Source organism: Camelus bactrianus, chromosome 10 (genome assembly GCF_048773025.1).
Source record: "Camelus bactrianus isolate YW-2024 breed Bactrian camel chromosome 10, ASM4877302v1, whole genome shotgun sequence".
NCBI classification, from domain to species: Eukaryota; Metazoa; Chordata; class Mammalia; order Artiodactyla; family Camelidae; genus Camelus; species Camelus bactrianus.
Window position 1 is genome coordinate 57404889 of NC_133548.1, and position 26469 is coordinate 57431357.

The 26469-nt window shown below is 35.1% G+C and overlaps 1 protein-coding gene across 10 annotated transcripts in view; it reads right to left on the reverse strand.

Moving 5' to 3' along the window:
• The window catches only part of DLG2 (discs large MAGUK scaffold protein 2), a 1731178-nt gene that overhangs the window by 1357685 nt on the left and 347024 nt on the right, over nucleotides 1-26469 (reverse strand). For all 10 annotated transcript variants that reach the window (XM_045509092.2, XM_045509086.2, XM_074372765.1 and 7 more), the window contains one exon: nucleotides 12472-12546. In XM_045509092.2, coding sequence (XP_045365048.1) covers nucleotides 12472-12546 — 75 coding nt within the window. The remainder of the gene's footprint in view (nucleotides 1-12471; nucleotides 12547-26469) is intronic.

The following is a 26469-nucleotide window of genomic DNA, read 5'->3' on the forward strand; positions in this document are numbered from 1 at the left end:
GACACGCAGCTCAGAGGTGAAGGAATTTCTCAAATTAAGTTAGGCAGTAAAGGTAAGACTCTAACCAGTTCCAGGTGACTCCAAAGTCCATGATTTTTCCAGTGTCCTTCAAACAGTGCAACCAAGAGTAAAACCTAAGTCCCCTGTTTCTCCAGCAGAGTTTCAGAAAAGACTGTATTCCCTTCCACAGTATTGTATTTTTCCCATATTCTGTGGCTGTCTTATGCACAGAAATAGATGAGATTCTTTTGTTGGTATCTTATAGGCCTTCCTATAGACTTTAAGCTTTGACAGAATCATAAAACTTCCATTCTGTGTATACTTAAGAAAACTGCTTTTGAACAAAGACTTGGGACATTAAGTTTTAGCTCACAATACATTTTTGCTTCCAAGTTATAAATAGAGTACAACTTTTTAATGAAAATGCTGACACAACCTAAAGAACAATGGTGTATGACCAAATACACTGCAGAAACAAAGTGATTCTTTCAACAGAACAAGTATTAGGATATTTAGAGAGGGTATTTATAGGATATGTTTAATTAAGTTGTAGATATTAAATTATACAAAATTTTTACTTCACCAAAATGCAATTTAAAAGAGCCCTCAAGATTAATTAGCATTTTTTTTTTTCTGTGATTGGGAGATATATCCAATCCAGTATGGAATGGCATCGATTTTTTTAATGAGGTGTTTTTCTGAGTTGGTAGAAAATATATGGGTCAGTAAATGAAATATTGTATACATTTTACCACATTGCTGTAATGGAAGAGTGGTTGTTATTGCAACCTGCTCCTTCTCCATCTCCTCCAATCATGCTCAGATTTGGTGTTTTGATTAAATGCATTTGTTGTACCTTTTGTTGTTGAAGCCAGTCCATTAATACAGTCTGGGAGGGGCTGCTTTTATGAGGCAATCATGGGACCAGGCTGCCTGCTGCCAAAAGGACCTCCTTGAGGAGCTGCAGCAATTAGGGTTCCATTTCTGTGTCAAGCACTGTTAAAAGTTATCTTCAGGCTACAGTTTGTCCAAACATTTACACAATTCCTTCAGCAGACGTCTAGAGTAGCTGGAGGCTGCTTCAAGAGGTTTGGCATTGACACCTGCTCTGCATTGGTCGTAGGAAGCTGGCTGCTGCTACAGACATGGCCTGGTGGAACAATTTCCTGTTTGGACTACCTGAGGCTAAATCTAATGAGGCAAGGGTTGAGCAGGGGTTGAACACAATCAGAAGAGCAGCTCAGAAAGTCAGAATACTAAGCTGGTGTAAGGAAGTCTTTGACAGGAACACCTCCATATCTTCTTTGTATAATTCACTTACTTAAAGAATGTATCTTTGTTATTTCCTTGGATTTCTAGATTCATTATAAGTAATGTATAATATGCAAAAAAATGCACAAAGAATAAATATTTTTAAAAGCCTATAACCATTACTACTTAAGAGTACACTCCTGTTCATATGTTATATGTCCTTCATTTAAATGCTGAATTTATGCAATATACTCCTCCCCTAAACATTATTGTAGGAAAACTTCTTTTAAGATTTATGCAATGTGAAACTCTCAAGGTAGGATTATTCACTTGGAAAAGCTGTCACTCATGCTCATGTGTGTAGCTTGTTTATGAACAGCCACCAGCACCCAAACCAAGAACATTTGATGATGTCTATATTTGTTCCACAGTGACCTAAAAACATCAAATAAAAGGGAGTAATAATGATAACTATGGAAAGGTACCCAGAGGAGCTCATAAGACATTTATTTACTTTGTTTATAGAAAAGGAAGGGCGATTCCATCATAACTGCACCACACTTGGCACTCCGTAACCAAACCAATCATGTATGTTTCCAGAGGCTCTTTCACCAGTCAATGCTGAAACCCATTCTCCCATATTTTTTTTTCAGGAATTCAAGAAGCCTATATACATACACACATACACGCACGCACGTGCACACACACGCACATATAGCAATGGCTCTGAGTCACAGATGACTTTCCAAGATACAGAAATTGTAATAGAAATCACTGTCGGAAAAAAATCAAATCTTTATGTGTTTTAAAAGAAAATTAGCTCATTTAAACATTCAAACTCCATACTTTTCAATTACATGTTATACTACCTGAGATAAGTTGAAAGTAGGCCAATCCATCAGAGTTCATTGCTCAAGTAGGGCAAATATAGACCTCAAACTGTAACTATCTTCAGAGTTCTCCAGTGCTGATAATAAAAATGTCATAATAATAACAAAATCAACATGTATTGAGTACCCATTATATGTCTGGAACTGATTTAGGCATATTGCATATATAGTCCTTAATTCTGAAAATAATTTTGCAAGGTAGGCATTTATTATTATTCTTACTTCACAAATGAGAAAAGTGAGACAAAGAGATGCTGAAATGCTTACTGAGGTTCATAACGCTAGTGAGAAAGGAGAGCTCAACAAGTTCTGCTTGACTCCAAAACTTAAGCTCCTACTACTGTGCAACGCTCTCTACTTAAGTGATGAGTGGAAAGTTCAGTAGAAATAATGTTAATCCACACTGAAATGACCATGTAATGCCAATACATACCTGTGCCTTGTATTGTTAACAATCACTGACACTAAAAAACCCAAGGCAAATATTCTTTCACATATCACCAGGGCTCCCTGTTTTGCTGTCAGTCTCCCTGCTTCCCTGTCAGTCTCCCTGCTTCCCTCAACATCACTTTTGTCTCTACCACAAATTCAAACCAATAACTCAATTACCTCAATTGGAGGAGAGAGGTATCCACTGCCCTGAGAGTTTGTATGAGTTGAAATATACTAGCTATCTGCTCATCAATAAAAACTATCAAAGAAGTGTTTCCAAACATGCACCCATCAGAGAATTAAAGTTTAACCTTTGAAGTATAACATGCTTTTTGTATTTTGAACTTCTTTTTAATTTGCAAAATTTTAGTCACCACAGTTAGAAGTCACAAAGGTAATTCTTCTCCAATAAAATCTTTCAACATAATTTTAGATTTTTATGTGTTGACTCATGGCCAACATTTATGAATGTCATAGAATAGGTAGGTACTCTGTAAATGAGTTCTGAGCATTGAAATGTTGCTTTAACCCACTTCAACACAATTACTGTTTGTTTATTTATAGATGTCTCTCAGCTTATACTACATAATTGAGGTTGCTGGACACTAAGTAAGTAAAAACATTCAGTATATATAGCTGAAGGTTCCTTAAGTCAATGTCAGAGAAAACAAAAACTCAATCCTTCCAGGGATTTTTCTGGACCCAGAGACAAAGCCCTTGAATTGGAAAAGCTACAGATCCAACACAGTATAGCTTTTTTGTGTTCTTTATAATTTATAAATTATTGAATCACCACATACTCTATGAGCATCCCTCTATAAACCTGTGAAAAACAATCTTGTAGCTTATAGTTCTGTCATGGAATGATTTCTGAGAGAATATGTCATATTTAATTCCTACATGAAATGATGAAACCAGGAAGAGGAAAGATAGAGCCTAGCAATCCTCTTAAAGAATATCCATTATTAAAATTTCTTTAGCTCTGAATGGAAGGACATAAGTAAATTTCTGAATAGTCAGTTTTATTATAACTCTCTTTACATAATGGTTATCTACAAGGTCTTCTTCTCCAAACAAATCATATAAGACCAGAAATCCTGACAGTATTGTGAACGAAGGCCTCCAAATGTGCTACTATGGCTGCCAATATGGTTGTCCAACAATGCAATGTTGCTCAACATTCAATTTAGAGAATCTAGGTTGCACCTACCATGACACAAGGCACACACAGCTACTGAAAAGCCAGTCTCTTTTGAATTCATTATTTTCCACAGGAAACTCTAGGGCATAAATTTTCTCAGGAGAGACGGTTAATTACATCAGAAACAGTAACAAATTGGGTTGCAAAAGGATACCAAAAAATATTTTTTGTGATGCCAAAATAATATTTACTTCTCTGAGCTTCAGTTTTCTCACCTGTTAAATAAGGAAAGAGCTATCCTTTGGCAAAGTCGGGTGTGGACTACGAGTAGGTAGATTATACTTTCAGGAATCCTATAGAAGTTCTGACTAGTGTTCTCAATAGAAAGCCAAAGCATTCTTTCAGTACACGAAAGTGTTAAGTGTTGTAAACAAATATCAAAACAAACATAAACAAACAAACCCCCTTTCATGATAAAAACACTCTAACTAGGAATAGAAGGGAACTTCCTCCATTTGATAAAAGGCATCTATAAAAAAATCCACAGCAAACATCATATTTAATGTTAAAACACTGAATTTTCCCCTAAAATCAAGAACAATACAAGAATATCTGCTCTTGTCAATTCTATTCAATATTGTACTGAATATTCCAGCCAAGACAGTTGGGTAAGGAAGTGAAATAAAAGCCATCTGATTGGAAAGGAAGAAGTAAAACTATCTAATAGGTTCAGCAATGTTACAGGTACAAGAACAATAAATAAAAATTGACTGAATTTCCACACACTAGCAATGATCAATTTGAAAATGAAATCAAGAAAACAAACTCATTTATAATAGCAGCACAAATAATAAAATGCTTGGGAATAAATTTAGCAAAAATGAAAAACTTATACTCTGAAAGCTATTAAATATTTAAGAAGATCTAAATAAATAGGAAAATATTCATGAGATATTTAACAATTTTGAACAAGCTTTAATATTGTTAAAATGACAATATTCCCCAAATTAATCTACAGATTCAAAGCAATTTTTATCAAAAATTCCAAATGATTTTTTATGGAAATTGACATGTTAAGCTAATCCTAAAATTCATATAAAAATGCAAAGGATCCAGAATATCCAAAACAATCTTGAAAAAGAAGAACAGTTGAAGATGCATATTTCTCAATTTCAAACTTACAAAGCTGTGGTAATCAAGACAATACGGTACTGGATAAAGATAGCCATAGATCAATGGAATGGAATTGAAGGTTCATAAATAAACCTTTACATTAATAGTCAATTGATTTTCAACAAAAATGGAACGGCAATTCAATGGGAAAAGAAAATACTTTTCAACAGATGGTTCAGGGACACTTGGCTATCCATATATACTATATATACACAAAAATTAGCTCAAAATAGATCATAGATCTAAATGTAAGAGCTAACTATAAACTCATAGATGAAAACACAGGAGTAAATTTTGTGACCTTGTTATGTGAAACCTCCTTAGATATGACAAGTGACAACAAAAAGATAAATGGGACCTGATCAAAATTTAAAATTTTTGTGCTTCAAATAATACTATCAAAAAGGAAAAAGACAATTAATATAATGGTACAAGATATTTACAAATCATATACGTAATAACAGACCATTATCTCCAAAGATAAATGAGTAGCCAATAAGTACATGAAACAATGCTCAACACATCACTAAACATTAGGGAAATGCAAATCAAAGCCGCAATGAGATACTACTTCATACCCACCAGGATGAGTAAAATTTAAAAAGATAATAACAAATGTTGATGAAGATATCAAGAATTTAAACCCTCATACATTGCTGATGGGAATGTAAAAACTGTGCAACTACTTTATCCATACAAAAACTGCATGTGAATTCTCACAGTAGTATTATTCATAATATTGAAAAAGGGCAAATAACGCAAATGGCTCCAATGTTACGTTAAGTGCAAGAAGCCAGACACAAAACATCACACATATTTTATAATTCCATATATAGGAAATGTCTAGAATAAGCAAATCCATAGAGATGGAAAGCAAATTAGTGATTGCTAGGAGCTGAGGGGAGGAAGAATGGGGAATGACTGCTAATGAGCATGGAGTTTCATTTAAGGTCATGAAAATATTCTAAAATTGGTTGTAGCGACAGTAGCACAACTCTGTGAATGTACTACAATCACTGACTGTGCACTCTAAATGGATGAACTGTACACTGTATGAATTACATCTTAGTAAATCTGTGGGGAAAAAAATAAGAACACTGATGGAAAACAACAGTAACAACAACCAAAAAAACCAAAACCAAAACAAAACAAAAAAACAAATCCACATATCCATAGGAAGAATATCATAAGGATTTACATTAATTTTGTATTCTATCAGATCCTTGGCTCCATGGCAAAAAAGAGAAGGTAGGAAGAGGTAGGTGAATGCTGAGGACCCAAAATCAGTCAAGTTGGGTAAAGAGGGAATTCTAGGGAAATATTAAAAGGTGCAGAAAGAGAACACTGGGACACTGACCACAAACTTTGCTTTCAGTTTTATTGTTGACCTGCCTTTGGGTTACAGATGGTTACCCAGCATTCCTCCATATAGATTCTCAGATCTTGCCAACAACTTGAGTACCTAAAACATTCATCTCTGTGCAGGGCATGTTGGGTATACATTTACATGGCTTTTGTTCTATATTCTGTACAGTTTTTATGTGTGCTCACTGGAAATGCCCTTTCATCTCTCTCAGGAACCAATATCACCCCTAAATTCCATAAGTACTGTGGATTCCCTTTCTGAGCATGTTTCAAAAATCAGTGTACAAAACAAAATTATTTGTTTGCTGTGAGTCCTACAGTTCCCAACAGGCTTTTTCAGACCTACAGAATAAACCAGTATAAGCTCAAAGTATTATAAGGACCAGAAGAGAGGGACCAGAAGGAATGTATCCGTTGTGTCAGTCTAACCTTCTTCACACTTTCCTTGATTTAAATAAGGCCTTTACTCCAGCCAAGTTGGAATCAGAGCCATTCCACAGAGCTCACTTTTCTCAAAGGGTATTGTGATTTTTCTAAGATAATTTCCCCTTCGCATTCTTTTCTAACCCCATGGCTACCACCCATATGGCCAGATGCACTCTAATCCCAGTGCAGACCAATTTAAGGCCCTGTACTCTGCAATTTTCCATAATTTTCCTAAGATTGCGATTATCTGGTAATGTCCTGACTTTTTGTTCTATAAGGGAACTAACTGCTGATGGTATGAAAACCTTGCCCTAAAAAATAAAAATTGTATCCAGTCTTTGGAAAGAAAATATTCGTCAAAGCCATCCTGGGTGTAATTTCCCAGCAGCAGAGTTTGCCTGGCGGGTGCTGTGTTCGTAGGAGCTCTGGAAACACCCAGAGAGCAGACACAACATTATGACAGGGGTGGACGTTTCTAAGTACCACAGTCTGGGTATTTCTGTGGCCTCTATACAGAATGAGGTCACACAATGAACTGTGGTGGAAAAAAAATGTCAGGGAGGAGCCACCAAAAAGAAAGAGGGAAAAAAAACCTTTATAAACTATTACAGAATAGCTTATACACATTGTATTAACTGGTTTCAATTAGAGTGAATGATCCCAACTGCGGGTAATGGGAGGTGGTCTGGGAGAACATGCTGAAACAATTAACACTTTAAAAGAACATCTCCTCTGGTTTCTTTGAGGAATGTCTGTTTTTATTGGTTTCTCGTAAAAGAGAAAAATTACTTTCATAATCTAAAGAGACATAGTGGGGAAATGTTAATATGCTTTTAAATTAAAAAGAGTATCTAGCCCCACTCTTCAAAAATGGCTTTCTATTACTCAGAATACAAACATCTCTTGGTAATATGACACTCTTATATCATCAGTTTCTTCCTGTCAGAGAGCAAAATGTTTCTTTTCAAGAGCTTCAAGATTTCTGCTTTTAAAGTCAGAGAGTTCTGACTGTCCTAGCCTGAATTCCATTCTGAAGAAAGGAATACAAAATAAATACAAGTCAGTAGCTCTAAGTTAATGAGAGTTACTGCCTGTTTTTTTATGCTTTTCTTTACCAATTCATACTGCTCGTCTACTTCCTTCTAGAATGACCTATCCTTTCCTCTATTTTATCTCAGTACTTTTCAAGCAATTACCAGGCTCCAGATGTTAGTTAACACTTGTTATGCATTATCATATAAATCTCAAAATATCTTGTTACATGCATAAACTCAGAGAGATTACATAAATTGTCTAACGTTTTATATATATGGCTAGTAAGTGGCAGAGTTCATGTTTTAACACAAACCTTATTCTATTCTAAAGCTTGTATTCTTAACTATTAAGAAATACTGCATCTTCTGTCTTCCAAAATTCATCCTGAAGCAAATCTCCATTCTGAAAATCAATAGCTTTTTCGTACAGACCATTTAATAGCATGTATTACACATATAATGATTAATTACATGTATTGTTCCCTGCTCTATCTTGAGGAATCCAAGGGTCAGTTATAACTTACAAAATATGCTCTGTAAATGCTTCTTGATTGAGTAAATAAGCGTTGATGTATTCAGAGAGCAGTGTTCTTATTTGCAAATGCTCCCATGATTTTAAAAATATTTCATGTATCTATTTATGGTTGAATATTATACACTAGAGATATACAGATTTAATAATATCCATGATAAGCTCCATAATAGCAGGGACCTTATTTTCAACTTAGCTTTTAGAAATTCCTCTAATTGCATTATTTTTTAATTTCCAAGAAGTAAGGGGGTGTGCAAACATGCAGAGAAACAAAGCAATTACCCTAGACAAATCATGTGCATGTGTATATCATATGTTTATTAAATAAAATCACGCATTACAGCCATTTTTAAGTAATGCCTAATAAGTAAGATTGTGTTTGGGGACTTTCCTCAAAGTGACCAAATCCACACATAGGCCATAACCATATTAAGTGGTCCAGAGATACGGCCTGAAATGCAGCAGCTGCAGCCAGTCAAGTCTAAGGTTCTTTACTTCCAAGTGCCAGGAACTAATTCTTAGCCTAGTTCATCACAGATTCATGGATCTGCCTGCCTTCACCTGAGCCCCAGAACCTGTTTATAAGTGGCAGGGGTTCAGGTAACCACTGTGTTCACATTCATGATCCTACAAACCACTGAGCATACAATTAAATTTAAAGTGTAGAGGTGAGGAAGGGTATCCTTCTAGTGCTTAATGTAGCCATATAAGGACAGAGAAATAAACAAAACTGTCACACTTCTTTCCAGAGAAGATATTTCATTTATAATTATTCAGCAAGTATAAATATGTCCATGTAATACATAATTATTGGGGGTAAGATTTCTGTACACAATAATTGTGCCTAAAAGGAAAAGTCTTTAAAAATACCTCTTGGTCTCACTATTACAGAGGTGTAGAGTGCCAAAAGAGAGCATCCAGGAAGGGAGTGAGCAAGTTGTAATAGAAGTCATTTTCAGGGCAATATGTAGCTGTTGACAGGCATTTGCAAAGCAATTTGGAGAGAGAATCCTTAGAAAAACCAATGACAAAAGCTCTGCACTGAAAATAAACCTGGGGGCATATGCGCACAGACCAAGACTTTTTTGAAAAGAATAATAAAGTTCAATTATAAGGGTACAATCATTTCAGAGTAAAACACCAAGAAACAAGAATAGGACAGTAGGGAGAGAAATGTAGGAAAGAATCAAGTCAATTTGATAAATGTACAAAGATAACAGAAACTATCCATTTATTATGAATGTAAATACGTATTAATTTATTGATAATTTGTTTTAGCCCATGGACCTCTTGAGACAGACAAGACATTCTCTTAAACACAGGATGCTAAGATTTTCTCTATTGCCTGACAGATGAGAAAATGGAAATACCAGAAGTACTTTACATATGATATGTAGTTTTTATTTCATAAATATGCTTTTGCTAACTACAGTTAACCCATCCATATTTCTCATTGTATAATGTGAATTAAGTCATTACCAAATTATTCTTTCCTCATTTTTATGTACCCAAGTATATAACCAGATATTTGGAATGAATAGACCACTGTAAAATATCAAAATCCCAATGTTTGGAGTGCTTCTTTCTGTCTGAGACTACTACTCATCACACCAGCTCCAAGGAGAGCTCCATAAATGCTGCTAACAGGGGATATAGGTTAAGGGGGGCGGGGGGTCTTTTCTTTTTGGCTGCAAATAAATAAAATAATACCCCCACCCCAAAGAAACAAAATAAAACAAAACAAAATCTAGATACCGTAAGGAAAAGAGTAACTTATTTCCAAACTATTGTCCTTTATTTATATGATTGAATGATGATACCAGTTCGGTACCTCTCTGGCACAAATTTCAAATTCCCAGCAAAGAGACTCCAACTGGCCCACCTGGGATCAGATATTTACCTCTGGATCAGTCAGTCATGGCCAGGGACAGACTCACAGACTCATCAATACATGGTCCCTGGGAGCCTACCTTTGTAGATGAGGGTTACTGATAGAGAAAACAGAATCATGGGTTGTGCAACTCTCCAGAAAGTGCATCTGCCCCATTGGGAGATGTATTACTTTTCAGTAAAAGGCAAAGGCAATCTATATAACCAGCAGCTCCCAATTCCATGGCAGAAACAGGAAGAAATATCTTTCTGATGCTCTCACTTGACCATAGAACTGAGAATCAGACTTTAATGTTGGCATTTCCAACTTGTGATCTTCAGGAAGGGTTTTAAACATAGTCATCTATTTGGTCCCTAACATCCTACAACAGGAAGACCTAATCTGGGATTCCCAGATTCTAAGTGGTCCAACTCCAAGGTAATAATGAAAGATGAACCGTTTTTAGTAATTTTTAGTAATCCAAGAGACAGAATTCTAATAATGGATTTACTTGCAATAAAACTGCACAAAGTAACTAAAATATCAAATTTCTTTTATTTTGGGCTGAAGTTATCAGTGTATTGGAGGATCAGCTACTAATCAGAATTCTTACTGGTGTTACACATGGATGTATTTGATAAAATTGGACCACTATCTTATTTATCTTTTTATCTCTGACAATTGGCATAGTACCTGATATAGTTGAATCAAAATACTAAATTTTATCTCGTTTGAAAACAAAATTTCTCAAAACATATATTCAATGGTACTCTGTGAAGGAAAATGTATAAAAGGAGACTTGAAGGTGAGAAATGGAAACCACCCACCTAAAAAAGTAAAAATACATTCATTCCTCTTCAGCAAGAAATGTGAGAGTTGTAAAATAATGTACTAAAACTTACCATAAAGAGGAAATCTACAGATTGAAGATTCACTTATTAAATCTACACTTACAGTGTTCCTACCATGTACCAGAGATTTACCGAGGTGTAGGTATACTAGGGCCCTGAAGAGCACGTGGTCTTCTTGGAGAAATAGACACATAAATCAGAAATTGTGAGATAATGTCATGAGGCATACAATAACAGGAGTGACTGATGAAGAAACAGAATTATTAAAACTCGTCTTTTCTCTGGTATCAGCAGAGTCCCTAAGCATGCACTCCCCTCTGACCGTCTGCTTACAAAAATGTGACTTTTTTTATTCTCCAAATCTCCAACAAATCTAGGCTGCCTCCGCACTGCAGGAATGCCTCCAAAATTTAGCATCATCATCTCTCCTTCATTAAAGGTGATCCTACCTTTGCATCCTTCCACATGTAGATAAAAGACAAATAAAAAGGCTTCATTCTCTCACACAACCTGTATTCAAAGTAGGCTCCCCTAGGCCTACTGCCTTATAACACTGTCAATAAGTCATACTATGATAGTCCAGCTGCACCTTTCAGAAGCTTGTACCACAACAACAATGTTCAGAGAGCTCCACGTATCATTTTATGCTGCCTGCAAGGTGAGTTAAATGAGGGGAATGCTCCAAAAGTAACTTCTGAACTTCTTGTCCCCATCACACACAAATTATTTCATGACATGCAAACTGTCACAGCACACACAGTTCCCAGACGAACCATTGCCATTTCCTCATTTCCATCAGGCAATGTATGTATCATACAAATCAGCCACTTTCTTCACTTATTTCAGAGCACAGCATAGTGGAATGAGTTCATGAAAGGACAGTCAGCGTGTCTATATTCTATTCCCAGTTTTACAATTGATGCATCATTCTTACTCCCTTTGCATTTAAGTCTCCTATTTGCAACACAGGAATAATGACATAGTACCTGTTTGTTTCTAAGGCACTTGAAAATTCTCTGATGGAAGATTTCATACAAATGCAGAGGCTATAATTATACCAGAAAGACTTCAAAATTGCAAATCTGTGTACTCATCACTATTAAACAGTCAACACAACAATGGCAGAAGAGAAAGAATCCTTCTCTAAGGCATCTAAAATCAAGCATTGCTGAATATGCAGCTATTGAGAAAAATATATGTGAAAAAATACTCATTTTAAAGACCGTTTAATTCTAAACCATAACACATTTAGACAAATCCTTCACAAGTTATCCTGACTCCAAAAAAGAAATACATGAAATCCCTAATCAGATATTTCTTATAATGCAGAACTTTCTGAGAAGATATTCTTTCTCTTTTCAAAAGTTTTGTTGTACTCTAGAATTCAAGAGAGTATTCTAGCCCATTCCACTAAGGTTGTTCCAAACATATTATATTGTTCCAAAATATAAAAATAATTCTCCTTTAATCTGGCCAATCTTAGAATAATCAAATAATCAAACTTACAGTACAGTGGTGGACAGGCATCCAAGCAGGGGCTTCCACTGAACAATTCTGGGCTGGGCATTTACCTTGGTTTTGCTGCAAATAAGTAAGAACAATATTATGTTCTATAAATTATGTGCAGCATACACTGGTTGACTTGTTTATCATCAATATGTTTATTACCATATTTACAAGTATAGGAAGAGCTTTGAGAATGACTTTTCAGTGCTGAAATAAGTTCGGTTATGTAATTTCTACTCTTATCAAAGCACAGGAAAGTATTCTTTGCTTTTTGTATTACTCTAATAGGTTTTGGCAACAGGCTTCCTCAGCAGCTGGCCTTTCAGGTGCCAACAGGAACCATCTGAAAAGCCTCCTACCCCAGAGGCAGGTCTCTCCTCCAGGCTCCCAGACAACACTGATACATGCCATACCCCTGTGAGATCCCTTGTGTCATGGTATGGAAGGACCTGTTTATTTGTCTTTCCTTCCAGATTATGAGCTAGTGGTGATGATTCTCTCCAGGGCATTTCATGGAATCCCAGAATGTAAAACTGTACAGGATATATTTTCAAAGGCTTTTCTTGTCACATCAAAAACTGAGGTGCAAAGAAATGAAACAAGGAGCACAGAGATTTGACATTCTAAACCATTTGCCAAGCACTTCTTTTCACATAAGAAATGTATCTCAGGCTAACCTAATCTTTTGTTGTAACTCCTATAAATTCACTTCTAATTGGCCTTTTAGAGATAATGAAATGTTTTCCTTTAACCAACAATACAGCTTCATCCCTGTAATAACGAGTGCTGATTAGTGCTAAAAGGTGAGGAGGTGATTCTAATAAAGCGTCTTTTATCTTTTATTTATTTTATTGTACACTCAATTATAACACAGAAATACTAATAATAATGTTAATAATAATCATGTAAACCACAGCTGTGATTTTTTAAGCTACTATAAATATGCTAGCATTCATTCTGGTCTCATTGTATTATCACTAATGGCTACAACAAATGTCAATAAAAGTATTGCTATGCCCACTGCACAGGAGAGAAAACTGAGGCTCACTGAGGGTAAGCAATTCACCTTTAAATTACCCTACAAGAAAGCAGCATAACTGGGATTGCAGCAAGAATTTGGCTGACTGCTGTCCATGCACGCCTCTTCTATGAGAAGCTGGTATTTTTCATTTTCTGTTTAATGGGGCTTAAGACATGTCATCAACTAATATGATTTCATCTTATCAATGATCCTAACATGTTTGACTTAACTGGAATTAAGTATTGAATTCAGTACTGTGTTAAGAATTCTTTTTTATGATTTGTAAGCTTATTTGAGCAACCTTTATTTAGGTGATCTATTTTTAAGGCATCACTAAACTCTGAAGTGCTGTTTGAGTGATTATTGATAAAGTTGCCATAAAAATACACTTAGATCATCAATCCCCATGCTCAGTTTTCTTGTTTAAATCAGAATATAACATACAGTACCAACAGGGTATATAAGATGCACTGGACTGGTGTCATATGACCACAATTTCAAGCAAAGCTTACGGATGTGCTTGCTGCCAGGACGTGCTTTTGAGTCTTGGTAGTCACATCTGTAAAACAGTGTTAGTATCCTACCTAGTTCACGAGACTGTTTTCAGATGATAGATAAATATTTGCTACAGGTAACTATCACAATTGGCAAGGATGTTATGAAAAAATACACAAAATAAAAGGACAATTTATTTTCCCTTTCTGATAGCTTAAGCCAGATAAATAAATATAATTTATCTACACGCGAAGCTAAGCCTTTTGAAATTTGAAAGCATTACTAAAACGCTAGTTATTATTATTTCTAATTATGAAAAGTCATACCAAACAATGTAATGGTGAGGAATCTGTCCTTTGTAATAATTCACAATTGTTTTTGTTAGTAGTAGTAGTAATAATAAGGTTGTTTTATATCTAGATAGCATATATCTTTATGGAGCATATAGTAAAGAGGCAAAATTCAATAAATAAGTGAGCTGTGCTTTGGTAGAGGAGTGTAAGTACTCATAAAATGTGACGGGGGCATAAATAAGGAGTGTTTGAACATCTATGGATATACAGTATGGAGTAAAAAAGTATGGAAATCAACTCTTTTGTCCCACTATTACCTGAGTTTTGGACCCTAAGGCCTTCCCATTCGTGTTTTCATTAAGAAGATTAACAAAATGATTTCATAGAGACAGACATATAAAAAGGCCTACTGAAGACAGATGCCACAAAAACATATATAATTTTGTAATCCATAGTATGTGACCAGAAAAAAATGACTGAAATAGAATCTAGGACCTTGGATTTCAGTAGTGCCCCCATTAATCTATCTGTGGGACTTGGGAAAGTTACTTTAACACATTAAACCTCAGTCTTCTCATCTATAAAATGAGAGGGTTTTATTTGATCCACCCATATTCCTCCCAAGAATTTAATATACTTCCTCCTCCAAAGGGGCACACCCTCCAATTGAGAGTCCCTATCATCCTAATCTACTGTTATGGTAAGAATATGGTTATTTCTCTGTGGGTTTGCATGATGATAAAGGTTAAGAATTGCTGGACCAGTTGAGCTCACAAGAGCTTTCCATCCAAGTGTGGTTGTTGAAAACCTCAACCTCAGGTTTTACCTACCCCTTCACTCTACTTCTAAAGAAGAAAAGATCTAACATGGGACAAGGGAATTGCCATGGCAGGTGAAGTAGAAGGGTTAAAAATTGTCTTTTTCCTAGAGTTTTTCATCTCCTTCTTCAGTATATTTTCTCTGTAACATTTAATGTGGGCACTATGACAGAGTTTGGAGTTACTGCCTACTTGGCAGATCCTTGGCCTTTAGAAGACCAGCAACATGAATAGTAGGGGAAAGGATACTCCCTAGACTATCTTTAAGTTAATTCTTAGGACAAAAATCAAGATGGAATATTAGAATTACCCTAAGGGCCAGCCTATCTCTCCAAGCAAAATTTAAGATAGAAGTTGGTGACAAATCACTCTAAAGACAGACATTTCACTCACTTCCCCTTCTCTCTCCCATCCATCTACACTGGATACCTCTAGATTGCTGACATGTGACTTGAACAGGATTCAGGAATCTGAAATGCTAACTCTGAAAAACATGTTCTCTTAAGAGACAAAACTATCAGCAAGTTTTGGCCTTTTTAAAATACAGTGCTGTTTAAACAGGTTGATGTCTCCAAGTCTCTCATCTTCCTCGGTTGTCTTTTTCTGACTTTAACATCTTGACATTTTTCATTCCAGAATATCCTGAGCAAATGAGCCAAATATGCTGGACAATTACACCTCAGATTGATTATGTAAATATGTAGCTACAAAGAATTTGAATAGTGACAAACACTTGACAAGAAAACTCTGAGGATTCCCTACTCAATCCACCCCATCCTCTAGAAAGAGCAGAAATTTTTTGTGTATCAGGCATTTATATTTATTTTTATTTTAGAGTGCTTTGGTGTCAACCAAGTGCCTGTATCAATATTTTAGCCATTTAATCCTCAAAACAAATTTGTATATGGCAGGGTGGTTACTGACTCCTGCAAATAAAATTGCAATCTAAATGCTTCATTCAAAATAGTATGTTTTTTCGAAAGAAGAGGAAGAACTAAAAAGTTTTGTTGTTCTGTTCACAGTAAAATGATTCTCATAAATATAGAAGTCTGTTCTGGGTTGAGAAGTGTCACATGATACTAGTATACACATATTCATTCATTTATCCAGCCATTCATTTATCAAACATGTATTACATGGAAGGCACCATGCTAGGTATATATAGAGACATAAAACTTAGAAATATGAAGCCTGAAATCCTTTCTCTCAGAGAGCTCCCAACCTTTTAAGAGATACAATGCAACATGTTACATTTAAAACAGGGTTAAATACTAGGACCACTCATTCATTGCTCAACAAATATTCATTGAGAAGTGAGTATGCTCCAGCCATTATATTAGGAAGAGGATGTATCAAGATTCAGTCTCTGCCTAAAGAAGTTCTCAGTCCAAGAAAAAAGAAACTAATAAACATATACTGATAAAGCAATATTAATTATATGGTATAAATAAAATGTGACATAGCAGATGAAAAAGATTCATCTCACCCATTTTGGGGGCAGGAGTGAGGAATAAACTAGGGTTGTGAAAAATTATGCAGTGAAATTGAAGCCAAAGGCAAAAATGTTGAACTCTGACTGGGTAAATCAGGAAGGCTTTATAGATGAGACACTTCCGTTTTCCAGTAAAGTTTTTAGGAGGGGAAAGCGTAGAGGGCCTTCCAGCTAAAGGTGCACCATGCACCATCTGATAGTGCTGAATCAAAGTATTCTTGGCCTTTGTAAGGAAACCCCTCAGTTTGGGGCCACAGAAACCTAGGAATGAGAGGAAAGAATGATTCCGTGTTACACAGAAAGGGGACTTTGGCCTTTGCCCTCTTGTAGCTCTGTTTAACAGGGCAAGGACAGCAGGATGTGGGACAAACTGGGTCCTGCCAGGGAGTGAACATGAAGGGATCCAGAACTGATTCCATAAAAAACAGAAGAGGCTCTCCTGAGTTTAGTCTCTGGGAAAGCACTTCAGGTGTCTTTCTCATCTTTTTTGAAACTCGGGTATTAGATGAAGAAACAGAAATTAAAACATGATGTCCAAGGGGTAAAACTAAATGGCAGGGTGGAACTAAAATAGCATGTAATCATGTATTTGCAAATACACTGTGAGATATAAAGTAATTTATAAATGTAATAGGTAATTATATTTAAAGTATTAATTATAAATATTAATGTGATATTTATGAGTTAATTCTTATTAAAATAATTAGAAAACACATTTTCTGACTTCTAGTTAAATACATACTTCAGTACATCAAGAGTTAAGGTAGTTTTCAAAAAACTTGAACTCCCAGGATGCCTCCAAATATATATAGATATTCATATATTCATATATAGAGATATACATATATATTGTGTCTATACATAGACATATGTGTATAGAAACATACATGCATATATGTATGTATGTGTATATATACACACATACATAATTTTTGTGTATACACATATGTATATAAATAATTTTACTTAGGAAATAAAGGTTTTCGTGCAGTTAATTTGCCATAAAGATGTGTAATTACAGATTAAGTTGTTAAAGAAGAGGAGAAAGTCAAATTTTGCCAGGTACAAAAATACAATATAGTTAGAAATGTATGTACAAGATGATACATTGGAAGCCCTGTCTAAGACATCAAGATATGATAACAATGAGCTTCCAAAGGAGGAGCTATAATTTTCAAAGGACATTACCAAGAACCACTTTCAGGTCTCTAAACCCTTATCTATAATGAGAGTATATAAGGGTTAGCTGGTTGGAGAGTTACAAAGAGAAGAGATGTTTTTGGAGAGGGGCTGAGAGAAGTCTCACTTTTCACCTAAGATTAGTGAGAGAGGCTTCAGTGGGCATATACCTAGAGCTTGATATAACTTCCTTGGATTTGAAAGGCCAGTATACTGGGACCTGACTCCCACCTGAAAAGTTTAACAAGTGAGATAACATGGCAAATTATTGCCTTAGGAGAGGTGACTTCCAAACCAAAATTTTTAGCTTTGTCAGGGCAAGAGAGCCATCCTGGAGTTATTGTGATGCCTACCAAGACAACCCTCCGTGTGGAGTGGACTGCTACAAAACCTGGAGCTAAAGAATGCATCGTCCACACTATAGGAGACTTAGTCAGAAAGGCCCAGAAAGAGAAATTCTGTAAGACCCACAATAGTGCCCACAATAGAAAGAGTCTGAAGCCAGACTGCCTGGGTTAAAATCCCAGATCCAGCATTTACCAGCTAGGTGACCCTGGGAGAGTTGTTTAACCTCTCTTTGCCTCAATTATGAAGATTAAAGGAATTAATACAAGTGCTTAGAACCATTTCTATACATAATCAGTACTATATAAGAGTCAACTATTTTCTTTGTTTTTGTTATTATCATTATGTGTCAGTCTCAGAAAGAAAAATTATGACAATTTCAGTCTAATAAGAACTTTCTGTTCTCCTTTTTAAATTTCCTTCTTATACTCCACACCTGGAGGGATCAATAACCAACCAGCAAAATGAGAAAGAAGAAAAGAGAAGCCTATTCTCAAAGTGTTCCCCCAAAGCTGATGTCCTATCTGAAGATCCCACGGTAGGAAAAAAGAGTTATTAATCCAGAAAAGTGTTAAGAATTTTGATTAATATTTAGGACTGGGCAATTTTAATTACTTAATTGAGACTATATTTATGATTTTAAGTGATTGTAGGATGTTAATTCCTTGCAAGTGACTGGAAATTCATGGAAAGTTATAAGAGCATCCAAATTTTTATCTAGTGAGCAGCATAGGGATTATTAAGAAATTTTAAACAAACCATGGGGAGCTCCAAATAAGGCAGCTTCTATTATTATATCCTGCTTGCTCAGTGTATCAATTACAGCTGCGAAACATACTCATGGTCAGTGTTAACCTTTCTCATTCAATTTTGGGCATAATTCCTCATAATTCCTCAATATACAACTTTATCCCTTCCTGGGCTTATCGTTCTATTTGCTTCCTTTCATTTTATCAGATTTCAAAGATGTTTAAAATAAGTTGGCCTAATTTGTTTCTGAAGAAATCCTCACTAAGATTTACTCCGTGCTGGAGAGTCATGCATTTGGCTCCTCTGTAAATGAGGAAAACGCGGCTGACCCATTCTCCACAGGATACTGCGAATGAGGGCTTTTTAGTGGACAGGGATGGTAATGCTGAGTTGTGCACATGCTGCCCAAAATCTCTTGTGAGTCCAGGAAGGCATTTACCCAGGTTAGCAGAGGTGAAATCTGTGGCTAACCAGTACATAAGAGGATTAAACACTCCATGTTAAAGTAATATTCTACCCTTCTGGCTACCTAGATTAATTAACTATGATGAGTGACATAAGCTCTGAATGCTCATAGCTGGCCACATTTAAATATTCACTATACATGAGAGCCACTGTTGTAACTTGACATTTTATAGTATCAATGGAGGGAGGGCCCCTGGAAGAAGGCATTTCCTGGATGTATAACAAAATAATATTTATTGAGCATCTATTAGATGCCAGGCACTTGATAGGAGTTGTAAAGCTCATTCTATCACTGCATTAACCCTGAAAGGTAGTGGAGGAAAATGTTTAATGCCATGAGGAATTCACTGGACCTGGGTTAGAATGCCAGATTTTTCACTTTCTGGATCTGTGACCTTAGGTAAGTTTCTTAGTCTCTGTGGGTTTCAGTTTTCTCTTCCATAAAGTGGAGAGAATAATAACAAGTGTAAAGGATTATTATAAGGATTAAATAAGATAATAATGTAATACGTTTAGCCCAGGGTCCAGTATATGTTCTAACAGTAATGAGTATACTTATATAAATATTAATATTTATCTTACTAATCAGGGATTTTTTTTCTCCTATCCTACTTAGCTTCTCTAAGCCTATCTTCTCACCTCTGACTATAAAATAATAATATTTATCTCATATGTTCACCATGAAAATTAAATGAGAAAAAGAACAAGAAAGTACTTAGCAAAGACCAGGAAATTTAAATCTAAGTTTTAAATATAAGTTGGAAAGAACATCTGAAATACTGCAACAGTTTTAGGATGACTAAATTTGGGAGCGAGAATTGACTCTGCAATCTGGGATCACATACTTGAAATAACTGGTCTGTAAATATTTCTAAGGAACATATTACGGTTTTTTAGTATTTTGTGGGAGCATGTCCCAATATCCCATGAAGCTCTAGAAATCTCTAAAATTGAATTATTCCTATGCAGAGTTAGATACAACAGAGTAATTTAAGCCTCTAAATACAAGATTAAAAAACAAAGTCTTGTAAAATACTTTAAATGCCACTGATATTTGCATGCTGTCACTGAATCCTACTGACATAACAAGATGAGACAAGAGGAATGAACTACAATTGTACTTTTCCCCTTGCAAGAAAGAAACTTTGGACATTATCTACAACTGCAGTCAATGAATATTCTTCACTGGCAGATCTTATCCATTATGTCATAAACTACAAACTCTTATGGAAACAAAGGCTGTGATTTTTAAAACAACCTACATTTTTCTTCCTGACACATTTTTAAATTCATCTGTAAAAAAAAAAAATACCTCTTTTGAATTAACAGCTAATGAAAAATATCTAAAATTTCAGGCCTACCAAATAAAGTCCATCTTTGAGGAAGGAAATGCCATTCAGAAATAAGATCAAAGCAATTCATTTCTATTTTCACTGCTACCATAGAGACAAAGAAAAAACAGTGAAGAGTTTTAGCTGAGTTAATTCTTTCTGAAATTTATAATTAACTACATGGGAAAGGGGACAATTACCATATTTCCAAAGAATAAAGGATTTAAAAAGTTGAGCTTTTGATAAGATATAATTACAACCTATTAAAATACAATTCATATCATTTTGTTCTTAAAATGTTCTTAAGTTTCAAAAAATGCATATACATTGAACAGTGTTTTCTGAAAAATACACACAGAATGCCATCAATTTAAAGGTATACAGTTCTCTTACCATAGGTTTTCCACAGATACTTAAAATTCTGGCAAAGCCTAACAAAAAGAAAGGGTTGGGGGGTAGATGGATATTATTTCTGTATGTGCCTTGTCTTCCTGACACTTAATGAATATATATTTTTGGACAAATGTTAAATGAAAGAATGTGCAGGCTTCTGCAGATCAGGTGTTATAGCCAACATCAAGCAGTCAGCCAGGAAGAAGTAGCAATTAAACCTGTCCTTGATTTAAATAGAACTTCAGACTGCTAAGTAAATTGCATGTGCATTAATTCAGGGCAGTTTTATTTTAAAGGACTAGCAAGAAAGCAGTAGATTGAAATCCTAGGAGAGTCATAACAAAGACCAGAGAGGAATAATTCTTTTCTTTTTGCTAAAAATATGTTTTTATTTATGGTGTCTTTAGCAAATGATTTTCAAATGCTTTTTATCAGTAAATTACCTAGAACTCCTCCTCACATTTTCTAATTAGAACCATATTTGAAAATAAGAAATTTATTTTATTGTGGGATATCATAAATACAGCATGGTAAATTATATACCTCTTTGTAAAATCATGAAACATAGGAAAGTTTTTCTTTTATTAACACTTTTTGAACAGCGTTTTATGGAACAGCACAGTTTCTGCTGATGTGGATAATAACTGGTATGATTCGTATCTTAAAATTTGACTTCTGGATATTCTCTTTTAGAATTATGTGTAAGTGGCCTTCAGGGAGAATCTCTATTGTAGACTATATTGCTACTTGAGAAAGTGGTATATTTGATTATTCTGAGGCATTTTTGTCTAAGGTTCTCAGAATAATTTTAAGGAAATATTTGAAAGCAACTAAAAATTCTAACTCAGATCTTAACCACAGAATAATAGCAAAACACCTACTCGGGGCTCCTTTTGCAATAGTACCAGTTTTATTTGTAGTTCGTTGGACAAATTCTGAGTAATAATCATTAATCATTATTATAGTTTTGTAAGTTATTTTTGGAGGTTACTTGGGGTAAAACCATTCAATAGTACTGATACACTGTGTTCTCTAAAATGCAAAGCAATATATTTTTCAAAAGAGGCAAAATTGCTGTGAACTCCCATTCCCTTCCTAGACAAGTTTGTGTCCTGTGAGCTGAGTGTAATATAATGCATCCTGCTTTGGAAAAAAAAAAAGAAGAAAAACCTTCATTATCTCTTCAATTATTTCATGACCTAATAATTTAGGACAATAAAGTCATTTTTAAATTTTCTATTTTTAACTTTCAGTAAATTTTAATATTTTTATATTAAAAATTTACTATATAGTAAAAAATTACTATACCTTTAGAATATATTTATGGTAAACATATACATATTATAAACTCAAATAATTTTCACCAAAACCAAGTTAAACATAAATCTGTATAAAATCTCTGAGAAGTTAAACAGACACGAGTTGTCATTCCTTTATCAAACTGAAAAACTTATCTGGTTGTTAGAGCTTTTGTTTAATAAAAATGTGCTATTGACTTGTAAGTATTTTTATACTTGAATTTTAGAAGTTTAAATGATGATTGTTATAAGGTGGTTTACTACAGATGTGATCTTAGAGTGTGTGAACACTTACATCTCCTGTAGTCCATTTCTCTTACACTAAAATGACATTTAAACTATCATTTCAGTCCCAGCAATCATTCAGAGAGAAGTTCACTAGTTGCCTGTCTGTCAACTGAATAGTCTACTCATCAGAATACAAAGATATATTTTACAAATATTTCTTGTGAAGTGCATGTCATGCGTGTTTATATGCCTAAGTGTGTGTTGTGTGTGAGTTTGCAGGAAGGATTTCATCCACTCGTTCACTATTCAATAATGCAATAACTACCAGATGTCTGTTAAAGGAAAGAATCAATCAGCATTTATGATATACCTGTCAGCACCATACTAGGTAGCTGATGATAAATATGACTAAGAACTTCCCCACCGTCTTCAAAGAGTTCATATTCTAGCAAGAGATAGGCATGTGTAAAAAGTAATTGCACAACTACAAGATGGTTATTACACAGATACATTGTTCTGAAGACACGGAGAGGAGCTAGGTTAGTTCAGTAGGGCAGTATCAAGGAAGATATTTACAGAGGAATCTATATCTTATCTGAATTTTAAAGGTTAAAAAAGAAGCTTATTAAGTAAGCATCAGGCTAGAGAATTGAAAGGCATTCTATCCATAAAGAAAAGCAGGTACACAGAAACAGGAGAATAGAATTTAGATTGTTTGGGGAACCAAATATAATTGACTATAGTTCAAGCTAAGGCATGAAGGGTGATGGGATTTGAGACAAAAAGTTGGACAAGGGCGAGAAAATAGAGGGCAACATATGTGAGGTTAAACTATGCAAACTTATTTCTGCAGGCCAGTGTTTCTTACATCATAGTGTGCAAAAACAAATAAGGATACAAATCATCTCAGCATCTTGCTAAAATTCAGGTTCTAGCATGAGGCTCAAGATTCTGCATTTCTAACAAGCTCCGAAATGATACCACTGCAACTGGGCAACACACTACACTCTAAACAATGGGGAATTAGGGGACTCATGAGGGGTGTTAACCAGAATTGCAACATACAAAGTATACACATATATATGTGTGTGTATATACACATATATACACACGTATATGTGTATGTATATTTTTTAAGGGAGGTTCCAGTTAACAGCATGGAAAATACATAGGGGTGGGAGGATAGGAAAGGTCAGAAGAATGAATGGGAATTGGGAAAGATAGGGATTTAGGGAAAAATAAAAACCAAGATCAATTCCCATTTGTCTAACCATAACAACTGGGGAATGGCATTGTAGTAGGATAGAAAAACTCCCATTTATCTAACTATAACAAGGGAGAGAGTAAACTATGCAATGAGCAGAGAACAGAGGAGGAGAATGATTTATGCTCAGAGGGCTCCAGAGGATGGATGTTTTCCTGGATCTTCTGACTTAAGTTTACTTAATGGGTAAATAGAATTCTAAATTCTAAGAATTTATTCATTTACTGTCAAACTATTTTTTTTACAAAACTAGTTGTCTCCTGAAAGTTTAGTTTAAGAACTGAATTATTTAGATACAAAGAAATGAATATGTGTGTAGGAATATTAGAATTGAGGTATTTGCGGGATGAGTATTTTCATAGAATTTCATTTCTAGTACTAATTTTGAATGCATATTAGAAGAAAAGGTTAAAATATTTGGTGACACCAATACCTATAAACCTGGAAAACATTTGCTAAAGCCAGGGGAAATCCCAATCACCATGACAACACATCAGCAGTTTTCCACTACGGTGGTAACTGACTAATTGAGTTAATGATCCTACTATGAAATTTATCTTTAAATGTCAGGTTCCCTAAAAAAGAGAAAATTAAAGAGGAAGATGAGGGAGAGAACAGAAACATTCACAGCTACTTAGCGACGGTACATTATGTACAGCGCTACACTAAGCCCTGTGTGTTTATTTGTACCAGCTGTTCTTTCTGTCTGGAATGTTCTTCCCCAAGATCTTCACAAAGCTGGTCCTTTCAAGTTCCCAGGGCATTTTCCAGAGAGGACATCTCTTCCACCCTACCTAAAGTAGCCCCTGTGTCTTTTTATACTTATCCATCTTTCTATGTTTCATTTCTCAGCTTTTTAAATATTAGCAGTTACTGCCAGCTGAAGTTATGTTTATTATCTGCGTGCCTATTAATGGGCAGTCTCTTCACTCTACAATGTAAGTTCTATGAGGGCAGGGACCTTGTCTGATCTATTCACTGTTTTATCTCTACTGCTTACAATACTGCCTGGCACATAGTATGTACTCGGTAAATATCTGCAGAAGCAATGAATATTGTATTTAATCCTCACAACAGCCCTTTGAAGTGCTATTATCTCACTTTACAAATAAAGAAACTGAGGTTTAAGTTGATTAAGTAATTTGGCCTAGATAACAGAACTAATAACTGGCAGAGCTAGGACTCCTGCAAGAATCTGTCTGACGCCAGAGGCTATGCTTTCAAACACTATGCTATGCAGCCACTCGAAGCGAAATTCAGTGGTAGATGCCAACTGCTGTCCAAATGCCCAATACTCAGTTCTCTGAGGGACCTCAGACATGTCAGGACAATTTGCCTGGGTCACTGCAACATAAAATTAGTTCTAACACATATATGGGTACAGTGATCATTTTTTTCCATCACACATTAATGCTAATGGTAATAAAAGATCCCAGTTTCCTCTAAGATGTCCCCTTTCAATAATTTAGTCATCCTTTCCATGTATACAGTATTTTATACTTTTCAAATACATAAACTCATTTGAGTCTGTTTAATAACCCTGTGAAGGAGGTACTTACAAGTCAGTATTGTTATACCCATTTCAGACTTAGAAAATAAAACTCAGGGAGAGTAAATTGAATTGACTAAAAGTAATACAATAAATGGCAAACCTGGGTCTATAACTCTATTTTCTGAACCTTGGTCCAATACACATTTCCAAATTGCCTTTGGTGAAACATACATACATGCAATGAGACAGGTCTCTCAGGCAGGGTAATCGGCTTTAAGAAAATCTTATGTACAAATATTCGGATTAAATAATGGGTAAACAATAAAAGAAAGTTATGAATTCTTCTGTACTTTATAAAGATAGTTATGTGGCTTTTTAAAATTCTGAGCACAATGAATGTGTTTATTATTTGTTTTGTACTTGTATCCTTTGCAAACCCACATTTGTCTTATAAAATAAGATTTACCTGAAAGTCTTACAAAGGATAATTCTCTCAGACTCACAGCTCTTCACAGAACATGTAGCTTTTACTCACAGTGCCAACAAAGAATAATGTTGTGAATAACATCCTGGTAATCAGGTTTGGCAGGAAAGACTGTTTACTACAGATGTATTAACAGATGACTGATATGATTCATACACTAAAATTTTTTTTCATTTGTAAAAGTTTACTTTTATAGGCTACAGATATGGGATCAAAAAACTACAAATCTACAACTAATTCTGAGTAATTTTAAATTAAGCTTTCTGTGGGTGCATTATCTTTATTTAATTAGATGTTTAGGTTCCAAAGGAACAAAATTCAAAATATAGTATCAAAAGTACATTTTAACTAAGTAATAACCTTGAAGTGACTCGACCAGGAGACAGTGACAGTGGATAGGAGCACGGACATTAGTTACAAAGACCTGGGTTTGAATCCCCACTATGAGACTACTTAGTTGTGTGAATAGGCCTCATTTTCAAGATGTGGAGAATTTTACTTCATTGAGTTGATCTGAGGAGTAAATGAGTTAATGAAATCCTTTAAGTTCTTTCAATGTGTCAGAATATGTCCCAGACATTACATATACAAAAATGAGTAAAGTAGGCATAGTCTCTTCCCTCATGAAGCTTCTGTCTAGGCAAGAGAGA